The sequence below is a fragment of the Cuculus canorus genome, chromosome 6 (genome assembly GCF_017976375.1).
Source record: "Cuculus canorus isolate bCucCan1 chromosome 6, bCucCan1.pri, whole genome shotgun sequence".
Taxonomy (NCBI): domain Eukaryota; kingdom Metazoa; phylum Chordata; class Aves; order Cuculiformes; family Cuculidae; genus Cuculus; species Cuculus canorus.
This window is the reverse complement of record NC_071406.1, coordinates 37,517,739-37,529,939: the sequence shown is the minus strand read 5'-3', so window position 1 is coordinate 37,529,939 and position 12,201 is coordinate 37,517,739. Positions and strand designations below refer to the sequence as shown.

The 12,201-nt window shown below is 47.7% G+C and overlaps 1 protein-coding gene across 12 annotated transcripts in view; it reads right to left on the bottom strand.

The window, feature by feature from the left end:
- Positions 1-12,201, bottom strand: part of UNC80 (unc-80 homolog, NALCN channel complex subunit) — a 127,547-nt gene that overhangs the window by 30,991 nt on the left and 84,355 nt on the right. For all 12 annotated transcript variants that reach the window (XM_054069739.1, XM_054069744.1, XM_054069740.1 and 9 more), the window contains 9 exons: positions 11,731-11,911; positions 11,113-11,381; positions 7,412-7,546; positions 6,525-6,663; positions 4,758-4,854; positions 3,911-4,081; positions 3,613-3,705; positions 1,185-1,220; positions 631-849 (listed from right to left, as the gene is read on the bottom strand). In XM_054069739.1, coding sequence (XP_053925714.1) covers positions 631-849; positions 1,185-1,220; positions 3,613-3,705; positions 3,911-4,081; positions 4,758-4,854; positions 6,525-6,663; positions 7,412-7,546; positions 11,113-11,381; positions 11,731-11,911 — 1,340 coding nt within the window. The remainder of the gene's footprint in view (positions 1-630; positions 850-1,184; positions 1,221-3,612; positions 3,706-3,910; positions 4,082-4,757; positions 4,855-6,524; positions 6,664-7,411; positions 7,547-11,112; positions 11,382-11,730; positions 11,912-12,201) is intronic.

The window sequence follows — 12,201 nt, the reverse complement described above, 5'->3', positions numbered from 1 at the left end:
GTGGTTTCACAACACATTCTGGGGAACCTGCTCTCTACCTAGAATTTGTTTTTCCTTACAGCAGTTCAATCCTGTCAGTCATTTCACTGATACTTAGGAAACACCTCAATAAAAGCCTCAGGCACCACCTGGATCACACGCCGAGAGAGAGGTCCTGCACCTGCCCCATCCTCTCCAGCATTTCAGACGTTTACCCAATACAGGGCAGTGTTTGTTCTTCCCTTCTTGGTTTTTAGCAGCTGATTTTGCTGCACAGCATCACAGGAGAGAATAAAAGTTGCATCCAGCCACCCAGGCAGCTTCCCCACCCCTTGCCCTGCAGAGGCAGCCTTGTCTGCTCTTCTCCTCACTGCAGTTTATTCCAGTGCATCAGATGGGCTTCCACGGAGCTGTTTCATCCCCTGGAGATGGGGGTCTGAATGAGACCAGAGGAGGGCCTATGACGCCCTCTTGATGCCCAAGCAGCATCAGGTACGATCTAAGGAACGTCCAAAGCAAGCTCTGCATGTTTCCATCAGCAACGTGCAACTCCCAAATGGTGTTTCGTTCTGCTATTACAAAAAAAATAAGAGCTAAAAGAAAAGAATCGCCCAGAAATGAACAAGTAAAAGCTGAATGCCTGTGGAATACCTCATGTGGGACTTCACATCCAGCAGCTCCAGAGAAGTCACTCGGGGCTCACCAGCCAAGTTCTGCAAAATCTTCAGCCTCGGACCGCAGTGCTTGTAAAACTCAGTGCAGATGTTCAGCAGCGACTCCCGTGGTCTCCTGAACTCCTCCCTGGCAATTCGTTCATCCAGCTCCTCTCGAGGAAGACCCTGGCCCTCCTCCAACAAGTGAAGGTTCTCCCTGCAGGATATAAAAAGAGTAAAAGTAGGAAGTGTTATATGCAGCGGAGAAGCAGGAATACTGTATAACAACCTCTCCAGTCTGTTTTTGAAACGGATGCTTTGCCCTGTAATTGAAAAGCAGGACAGGTACATGTGCAATTAAAGGAAAAGGAAATTACAACTTGCAAAGTCTTGCTATAAATGCAAATAATTTCTATATGAACTGTCCTTTGCTCCCCTCCCCTGAATAAAGGCTCCCCTACAGCAGCAGGTGGGAGGCAGGAAGCCTGGAGACTGCTGAGGAACAACAGCTCAGCAGAGGTCAGGGAAGACTGGGCAAGGATTTTACTGTACCTGATAAAGTGGAGTTTGGCTCCCTGTTCTGGGTACCTGGGAAAACAGAAACAGCACAATTGTAAACAGCAACTTAGTGATGCCTACACAGTGCCTTCCTCCCTCCTGAGAAGATCTTTGAGCAGCTTCCAGTGCTGAAAGGGGCTCCAGGAAAGCTGGGGAGGTGCTCTTGATCAGGGAGGGCAGGGACAGGAATTGGAGGGAACGGTTTTAAGCTGAAAGAGGGGAGACTGAGATGAGATCTTAGGAAGAAATGTTTTCCTGAGAGGGTGGGGAGGCGGTGACCCAGGTTGCCCAGAGCAGTGGTGGCTGCCCCATCCCTGGAGGGGTTCAAGGCCAGGTTGGATGGGGCTTGGAGCCCCTGATCCAGTGGGAGGTGTCCCTGCCCATGGCAGGGGGTGGAACTGGATGGGCTTTGAGGTCCTTTCCAACCCAAACTATTCCGTGATTCTATGATTCCTGAAAGCAGGCAACACTGTCCTAGCCCAGGGTGGCACTCCTCATGGGCAGGATGGTCTGTTGTGTCACTGGAACAATAGCCACAAGCAGTCAGTGACCACACTGAACGGCCTTTACCTCCAAATGGCAGGAAACAACTGATTCCTATAGTTATTGCCCTCATGAAAGGGAAAATTCAGGCTTAAACCCCACAACTATCTTTCAAGCAATCTCTCTTACTGATTTTCACCCCGGTGCTCGGTCTGGTTCACGAAGCCAGAGCTCACCTAGTGGAAAAAATATCTCAGTGTGGGGTTTTTTGTTTTGCTGGCGTTTTCTCTTGTTGCTTCCTGCTGAGAAAGCATTTACAAACCCAGCTCCACTACACTAGCACGTCCGAGACAGCAACAGCGATCATTCTCCCATCATGAGACGCCCGCTGTTGCCAGCAGATGTCTGGTGCAATGATAATACAACAGAAGAAATTAGGGCAAGAAACCCCAGCAGTGCAAAAATATTTTGGTGCAGAGACTGGATGTTTGATAATCAGAAACATCTGGAAACGTAAAGCATGATGTCCGAGTCACACAGCATCAGCAGTCTCTACACTGCCTGTCAGCAGATGCATATTAATTGCCCTCCAAAATCAGCAGACAAATAATAAAGCACTGCTTTCCACTATTTTCCTTAGAGTAGGCAATTTTGCAATGGTGGCATATAGCCACCTCAGACCCGCATGCAAAAGGGTTTTCTCTGCTTCTCAGATCCAGAATTGAAAGTCAAAGCTGTGTTTCACCCATGTGTGGATCGGTCTCAAAGAATAACAGACTGATTCCAGGAGTTACTAACCAAGACGTTTGCACTACGCATCTATAAATTGACCAAACAGCTCTTTGATATCTATGTAGAGAGTGATTTCTACCTCACTTCAATACAAAAGAAGACAGGGAATAAAACCTGGAAAGTAAGTCTTGCCAGGAGGGTGCTCCTGACTCGCAGTCCTATGCAGCCCACGGCATTGTCCTTGTCTATTGACTCTTTGAGGTCCATTCCAACCCAAACCATCCTAGAATTCTTCCAAATCCTCTGCCAGTTACTCCTTTTCTATCCGTAAGTGCAAAAAAAACCCCAGACCCTTGTGGAGGCAAATATGACAGTAAGAGACTGTGGGAAAAGCAGAAGGGAAAAGGGAGAAAAGAAACCTAGAGAAGGTGCCAGTGTCTCAATCTCAACTGATGTGTAGTTTGAGCGCTTGTTGTGCTCTCTTTGAACAAGGTCAGAAGGATGTGACCCTTCTGCTCCCCAGGCATGCTCTGCCCAGAGGTCGCTTGGACAGTGGACTCCAAAGGAAGCAAAGCAGAGAACTGAGGGACAAAGTCGCTTTGCCAGTGTGCTCCTAAAACATGAAAAGGGACACAGAGAAAAAGACACCCTGGGGGAATGTCCTCAATGCAGATATCTTCATCTTCTATTTAGTCATAAAATCATAGAATCAGAATAGTTTGGGTTGGAAGCGGCCTTAAAGATCATCCAGTTCCACTCCCTGCCACTGGATCAGGCTGCCCAAGGCCCATCCAACTTGGCCTTAAACACCTCCAGGGATGGGGCAGCCACAACTTCCCTGAGCAACCTGTTCCAGGGCCTCCCCACTCTCACGGTGAAGAAATTCCTTCTGTCTAGTCTGAATCTGCCCCTCTCCGGTTTATACCCATTTCCCCTCATCCTGTCACTAGAAGCATTTGTAAACAGTCCCTCCCCGGCTTTCTTGCAGTCTCTTCACATGGTTTTAAACTAGAAATCAGGGAGTTTGGCAACTGTTGGAAATGCAGTCGAGGGCTGTGCATTCTTTTCATCCCACTGTTTTCTCTCGCAGTACCTAAGGCACTGTACCATGGCTCCAAATGCTCCAAGCAACGAAATGTTACTTTACCTCCCCAAAATCAAAAGGTGTTCAGAAAAATGAGAAAGAAGGAGAAGCTCGCTCACATACCTGGTGTTCACGCCTGTAGACATGGTGTGGTTTGCTGTTGTGGTCCCTTTGTGTCCTTGGTCGCATCGACTCATCTGTGGAGCTGTCATAGGCCTGGCGAAGGAAAGGGGAATAACACATTAAAAACAAAATAGCGCTGCAATTCTGCGTGTGCTCTGCTGAAATCCAGCACTGATTTTGCCACGTCTAAAATTCAACCCTTATTGAAGTGCAGCCGTGTTTCACAAAACCCTGCACGTTCCCTCTCATCCCACTGCTTCCTGAGCGCAGGCTCAGCCCTCCGGACCGCAGGGTTTACCTGGTGAGGACTTCCACGCTGTACAGGAGCGCCTGCAAAGAGGTGGCGAGGGCAGCCATGGCTGCGATCTCCTCACGAGCCGCTGTCCCAGTCTCTGCTTGAGAGGTTTGTCGCTTCAGTTTCTGCAAGTAGCAGGGAACCAGCGCTTCCAAGACCATCAGCATCTGGAGGCTGGAAAAATAAACGATACTTGGTGTGTTTTGTTTTGTCAGGCCTGAAATTCGCATCACGCAGCGGCTGAAGTTTCTATCTGAAGAGCCCTGCATCTCTCCCTGGCCTCGTGATTCCGTTGCTAGTCACTAGGTAAGCAGGCCTGGGCCAAAGGAACTCTTGGATCAGGGAATTCAGAGGGAAAATTAGGTGATGCATGCAACAATAATAATAAAAACTCCCTGGGTATCTGGAATATGTCATCCATTTGCAGACATACGTTTTCCCTTCCAAAGATTCCTTTATCCTCTGGTTCCCTCTTGGGAACCTTTTTGCTTTACCAGTTTCCCTCTGCTCCCGCTGTATCTTTCTGCTCTTCCCAGCTGCCTGTTTCTCCCCTCTCGTTCCCTCACCAGCGCTTCTCTGACAACAGAAACCTGCAGGGCACTGCGTGATCCCCTCTTGGAAACACGGCGTACGTGGTGCTGCTCCGGCTGCCATCCAGATTAGTGCTGCAGCCGGAGGCTGGGGCCCTTGGAAAGGGATCAAGAGGCAGAGAGACAACAGAAAGAGAAGCCCCATGCTTGGAAAGCACTTCCATCTCCTCTGCCTCCATTTGTCAGCCTTGCTTTCGCATGCCACATATGGCTTTCGTGCCTTTTCTGAGCCTGCAGAAGCCAAGAAAGCAGATTAGCACCTTCGGAATGATTCAGGAGCATAGGCCACCACTGTCACACACAGCTTGATGGCTTCACTGATGGAAAAGGTAAGGTCTTCATTCCCGTAGCAGAAGTCTGAGGGAGTAAAGCAATACAAGAAGATGATCACACAAACATACCAAAAATGAAAGGAGCGAGTACAGCCCTGTGTCTTCCTCCTCTGCAACTCATTGCTTCTCGTGTTAACAATCCCCAATGGGCCTGTATAAAGGCAACGTGCTGCACTCCCACCGGCATCTCGCTGCCCAAGGACTTGGTAGGTGAAACAGTTATCAGCAGGTAAAACCACTGCGGAGCATAAGGCCTAGAGCTGCTTCTGAGTCCTGTCTCAACCACCATCCGTCACAAGCAAAATCTTACCTTATTAGATGACAAGGACACTTATCAACCTAATGACAATCTTTATGATCCCTCTGCTTTATCCTAGATGCCTCCACCGCCCTAAAAATTACTCATTATTCATTACTATTAAGGTTCGAAAAGACCTCTAAGATCATAAAAAGTTGCTGATGCAGATGATAGTTTTACTTCTGAAAAATCATGGGTGGCAGCACAAAAGTGAGTCTGATTTGTTCAGGATTTGAGAAGAAGTTTTCAAAAGCATTTCAGTCCCACATTGCAAATATTACTTTGGGGACACTTCCCACAGGATCAAGGGCTCCAAGCCCCATCCAACCTGCCCTTGAACCCCTCCAGGGATGGGGCAGCCACCACTGCTCTGGGCAACCTGGGCCGGGGCCTCCCCACCCTCACAGGAGAACATGTCTCCCTAAGATCCAATCTGAATCCAGCTCACGGTGAGTTTCTCATACGCCAAGATAACTGTGACAATTTTTAGGTAACTGTGACCTTCGTATGGAAGATACCAGGCCCACAGCATGCTCATCTACAGTCCAACATCAATACACACCTGGGATTTTTCAGAGATGTTTTTGAATAACCCTCCACAGAAAACTCAAAGCTTTTATAGAAAAGTTTACTACAATCCACAAAAAGGAAAGAAATACCTCCCACTTCTGTACCATTCCATATTATAAACTGTGATATAACTGTGCAGCATCATAAAATCCCAGCACATCACAAAACTTTAAGGCTAGGCAGGTTTCACCGTCCATCAAAATCAACATTATTTAAGGGAAGTGTAAATTTGACAAATGGCTTAAAAATCCTTATAAAAATCAGCAAAAATTGTTTCCCTGCAAATCACAAAGCAGCCAAATTCTTATATGCTGCATTACATGGGTAACTAAGAGGCACCGTGGCCTGGATACGTCACGCAGCCGTATCTATTCTGCTTTGTGACAGAACTCAGCACTGTTGAATGCCTGAATGGCATCCACCATTCACTACTTATAGTCTGCCCACGGCAGAGGCGGCTTTTTGTTTCCTGGAGCAGAGGAGAGGATGACACTGATCTTGGCAGCATGATACGGTTTATTAGGCATCTTTATTCTACACCCACACATGCCAAAATCTAAAATGCCAGGGGCTAGTCTCAGACTACCAGGCTCAATGCAGAAAAAGCAGCTTTGGAATAAAATAAATTAATAATTCCCCTCCTGCAGAAAATATCAAAAAGACAGTGGTGATAAAGGCATCCTTGAAAGCCTCGTCAGGCATAAAAAACAGAGAGGACTGCATTCTGGGAGAAGAAAAAGGCCCCAGACCGATCACTCTGCATCAAATGCATGTTGAATCAATAAGCATCAGACAGAGTTACTGAATAAAGGGTGTTTTCCTGTTACCTAACGACTTGAGAGGCTTTTCTGCTTTCACCAGCTCTAGGATGTCCAGAATGTCCGGAGTATCTCCCTCCAAGGACTGCAGCAGGTCAAACAGGCACTGAGCTGACACTCCTTTGCTGGTCCCGTTGTTTGTAGCATCCTGTTTCAACAACAGACACTCATGCTTGATTTTCTGCGTGCATCCCAGGAATCTTTAGCCAGAGGTGTGGCCAACCTTTTTCTTTGACGAGGGCCAACGTGGAACTGAAGAGTTCCCTGCTATCAACCACTAAGCCTTGCCTGACTCAATAGATCGATGCTACAGTGGGAGCCTGAGCTGAAAACCTCACACAGCTTCGCTTCCCAGAAAAAGCAGGTCTTTGCTGCCCTGCGACAGAGAAGTGTGTGTGTGTGTGCTGGTAGACTGGGCAGTCCCACATCAAATTAAAATGCCATTAACTCGTTTTGCCTCATTAAAATGGCAGAAAGTAATTAGTGAATATTTCAAAACACGGCAAATTCAGCCTTAGAGTTTACACGTACTAGAGCTTGGCACTAAGTTTTCAGCTCCTATTGCTGGATTTTAAGAAAGGATTAGCATTTAAAGGGTTGCCAGTCATTATTGTCCTTTTATAACGTACTTATACACATAAATTTGAAGCAAGAGGACATTTATCAGCCTGGATACCAGTAGCCCACGATCTCAGCATCCTGCTCCATCAACTGATGAACAGAAGCTTGCAGAAGTACCTTTAGGAAAGGGTTCTGGGCAGCACCAAGTGCTGCAAGCCCACGGTCAGTAGAAGCTGTGCTGCTGCTCCAGCTGCCTTCTCTTTGTGCCCTCTGAGAGGAGCTGGCTGGGCATCCAGGCCTCCCCACGCCAACACAAGGGAATTGGATTTACTCACAGGGAACTCCAGGAGAGGGGCCACGCTGGCAAACAGCTGCAGAATAAAGGGCTTGCGATGCAGGACGTAGAACTGGCGGCACGCAAACTCGATCGCTTGGCGTAACTGCGGGTTGCTTTCGTAGTCGGCGTACACCTGGGCAAGCAAAAAAGGTCGTGGAAGTACCACCCCAGCGAAAGGGCTCTTCCATCTCCTGACACCAGACTGAATCAACTACCACCCAGTCATTCCTGATAGATATAGTTGCCTCAGATGGAGACTTGTCCACCCTCCCTGGCAAAGCATCGCAGAGACAAAGTACCCTTAGAAAAAACATTTGTTTGTCATGCCTGAACCTACTTTCTCACAACTTTAGTCCATACGATTTATCCTATGCATCACAGGTAGACTCCTCCCCTCTCCTTCCTAGAACATTTTACTTCCCTGAAGCCACTTGGTGCTTTTTTTGTCAACTTTCATCTTTTCCATTTAAGCAAATCCCAGCCCCATCCAATCTAGCCTTGAACACCTCAGCCTGGGCAACCTGGGCCAGGGCCTCCCCACCCTCACAGCAAAATTTCTTCCTAAGATCTCATTTCCATCTGCCCTCTTTCAGCTGAAAACCCTTCTCCCTCATTGTCTCCCTGCACTCCCCAATCCAGAGCCCCTCCCCAGCTTTCCTGGAGCCCCTTTCAGCACTGGAAGCTGCTCTAAGGTCTCCCTGCAGCCTTCTCTTCTCCAGGCTGAACAACCCCAACTCTCTCAGCCTGTCCTCATACAGGAGGTGCTCCAGCCCTCACATCATCTTCGTGGCCTCCTCTGGACTTGCTCCAACAGCTCCATGTCCTTCCTGCACTCAGCACTCCAGAACTGGTCCAGGACTCCAGGTGGGGTCTCACCAGAGCAGAGCAGAGGGGCAGAATCCCCTCCTTCGCCTGCTGCTCCCACTGCTTTGGATGCAGCCCAGGACACGGTTGTCCCTGTGGGCTGCAAATGCATATTGCTGGCTCACGTGGAGCTTCTCATCCACCAGTACTGCCCAGTTCTTCTCTTCAGGGCTGCTCTCAAGTCTAGCCACCCCACAAGGGCATTTGAGACGTTGTCTTTTTTTATCCTTCAACAGGACACTGTTGATTCGTGTTTAGCTTCAGATCCACACCAACTCCAGTGTTCTCTCCTGTAAAAGCGCTACTGAATCAGCTACTTTCCATCCTATATTTATGAGGCTGATTACTCATAAGCAATGACCTATGCTTGTCCAAACTGATCAACATAATCTGGGGTTTTTTTTCCCTTTTTTTCACACTCCATCTCTAGTCTGTCAAGATAATTTGAACCCCAACCCTGCTCTCCAACACACTGGCAGTTCCACCCACTTCTTAGATATTTTAAGGTTTTTAGAGTGGTATTTCCTGCCGGGCTCACCACTGAACCACACAGCCGATGTGCAGCCAAAGATGTGGGGTTTGTTTCTCAGTTATGTAAACAGTATAAATCGCTAGGAACAACTTCATAGTGCACTCTTCTCCTGCACATCCCAATCGCCTGTCTGTGCCTCTGTTGGTACGGGTCTGCGGGAGGGCTGGGGTGGACAGGGTTTTCTTGGTAGTAGGTGGCAACAGGTAAAGCTGAGATTTTATAATAGCGCAAAATTCACATTGCAGCACTGAGGTCTTGAAGATTTCTAAAAACTTATTAGCAAGTGGGACCTCTGCAGAGGTGCAGACACTTCTCAGCAGTCAGATAGACTGAAGAGATGAGATGTTTTGGGAAAAATTGTAGTTATCACAGAATAGTTTAGGTCAGAAGGGACCTTAAAAGCCCACCCAGTTCCACCCCTGCCATGGGCAGGAACACCTCCCACTGGATCAGGGGCTCCAAGCCCTATCCAACCTGGCCTGGAACCCCTCCAGGGATGGGGCAGCCACCGCTGCTCTGGGCAACCTGGGCCAGGGCCTCCCCATCCTTATCATGAAGAATTTCTTCCTAATCTCTAATCTAAATCTTCCCTGTTACAATTTAAAGCCATTCCCCTCATCCTCTCCCTGCACTCCCTAATCCAGAGTCCCTCCCCAGCTTTCCTGGAGCCCCTTTCAGCACTGGAAGCTGCTCTAAGGTCTCCTCGGAGCCTTCTCTTCTCCAGGCTGAACAACCCCAACTATCTCAGCCTGGCCTCATACAGGAGGTGCTCCAGCACTTGGATCATCTCCATGGCTTCCTCTGGAGCCGACCCAACAGCTCCATGTTCTTCCTGTGCTGAGGACTCCTGAGCTGGACATAGGGCTCCAGGTGGGGTCTCACAAGAGTGAAGCAAATAGGGTGAGGTGGGAGAAGAAATTGTTTGTGATGACCACAAATGAACCAGCTGATCTTGGGTGCCTGGAGCAGAGATATGAGGGGCTGCAAACCCAAACACGCTCAGCTACATTTGTGTTCTGCTTTCAAAATGCTTTTTTTGCCTCACAGGAGTGGCATTTTATTATTTCAGTAGCCGGCAATGATTGGTAAGGGGTGGGGGAGAGGAAAGAAGTATAAAACTAATTTATCTTGGTATGAAAAGGTAAGATCCTATGCTTGGAGGCGCTGAAGGCTAGGTTGGATGGGGCTTGGAGCCCCTGATCCAGTGGGAGGTGTCCCTGCCCATGGCAGGGGGTGGGACTGGATGGGCTTTGAGGTCCCTTCCAACCCAAACCATTCTGTGATTCTATGTTTCTATGAAAATGAAGGGAGAGTCCTTCACACAACTGAGTTGTTACTGCCAAGTACTTCAAATTAAATTATTATGATATTTTATTTCAAATCGTCCTGTTTCTAATGAATAAACCCACGCACTGTGGACCTGGATCCAATCCAGACTTACCTAACTATGTCAGGCATGGTATTAGAGTTTCCGGTTACTAAAGAATTTGGTGAGACAGCAAAGTTCATCCTGGTCCCGATTATGTTAACTATGTTAAACTGAACCTACATAGGGATGTCGTGGTCATTAGTTCTGTTTTACAGAAACAAGAGATTTTGTGTGTTTGCATTATAACACTAATTCTCTATTCAGATACAGTCTTTGAGCCCTGCAGAAATAACCTTTCTGTCTATAAAAGAACTGTATTGTTTTGGGTTTGTTTTTTTTCCAGTACTCTATTTTTCCCAAATGTCAATAGCAAAAAATGGGGAAAACCCACAAACTTGTGCACCTGAAAGTGCAGAGAAATTCCTTCTCTAGTACTTGCAATATTTGTCATTGCTCACATGAAAAGACAACATGCAGTTTTCCATAAAGCCTTAATGTTATTTTCTGTTGCTATTTAAATTCCAGATAATAGGATTCTCGTACTTAAAGAGGTGAATAGCGTTTAGTTTCATTCAGCAAGTAGCAAATCGAGATATTTCAACTATTCCTCAGATTTTAGCCACCCCCAGAGGAAAAAAAAAAAACACCGAGGGAGACCCAAAGTCCAGAAATTTCACATTTCTGGAAGTAAATAGTGAAGGCAACAGATATTCATTTATTCACCATAGAGAAGAAGAGAAAATGTAGTCGTGTACTCAAGAAGAAATGGAATGTAGTCTCAGGGACGCTGGTTTGGGTTATCTCACCCTGACCTGTCTCGTTCCCCGGAAATCTACACCCTCAGCAGGTTAAATTGCCCCCATTTCATCGTCGGTTCTATAAGGAATTGCCCGCCCCGGAGCCTCCCATCGCGTGGGTCACGGAGGCGCCTCACCTGCAACATGCTGGGGAGGACCCACTGGTACCCGCTGAGGGAGAAGAGGTGGTTGAAGTGCACGGCTGTGTTGATGACGGTGGCAGCGTACTGCCTCAACAAGGCACTGTCCTCGGGGTGCAGGATCAGGGCACCGTTGAAGACGTTCAAGAACAGCATGATCTCATCCCCCCAGGGGAACTCGCTTGGCATGCCAAGGAACATCTCCTCCAGCAGCTTAATCCACAAGCTTTTCTGAAGGGTGTCCAGACCAAAGAGCTCTTTCCCAGCTGCGAGGGAGAAGAGCAAACAGCAATCAACTCTGCCCACCACAGCCAGGCTCACAGGGACCAAATGCCTCCCCAAAGAACCACCTCACAACACTGACCATTGTATTGCCTTTTAAAAATCACTTATTGTGATTTGGGCCCTAAGAAAGTAGCTTTGTCAGGAGAACTCTGACAGCAAAGCTCTTTCTTGCTTACAAACCAAGAACTATGTATTATTTTCCCTAGGAAGAGATTTATCAGCTTTCAGTAACGTGTATTTCCAAGGCAAATGAAGCCTGCATGTTTCCAAGGCAAATGAATCGCTTTCCAGCCCTTTTCCACCACCGAGGAAGCTATCGAAAGGCCATACCTTGTGGATCACTGAAGAGTGAGAACTCGGCATCAATGGCACTTCGGGGAAATGAAGGCAAGCGGAGGAGGTCTTCCTGGAGCATAGACACATGGGATTGCTTGTGGGCAGTCGGGATTTTCTGTGTCAGCGATATGAGGAACAACACCCGCCCCACCTCTTCCAGCTTGCGGGTGAACACCTGAGAGAGAAGATGAGACAAGGATCAGAATCAGCCCGAACAAAAAGTCCTTTATCATGTATAAGCACTTTTCTACATTAGCTTCCATGTCTTTCCCTGGTAGGATGGATACTGCACTCATGGCCTGCAAAAAACTGTTGAAATTCCCAGGGCTAGCGCTGCACCCTTCTGCTGCCATTTGTGTGACCACTGTCCTTCAGCTTCACAAAGATGGATCACGTTTGTAAGAGAGGTTTTAACAATAACTTTCCGTTTCTGTCTTGTGGAGGGCCCTGAGTAGTTGTCAAACA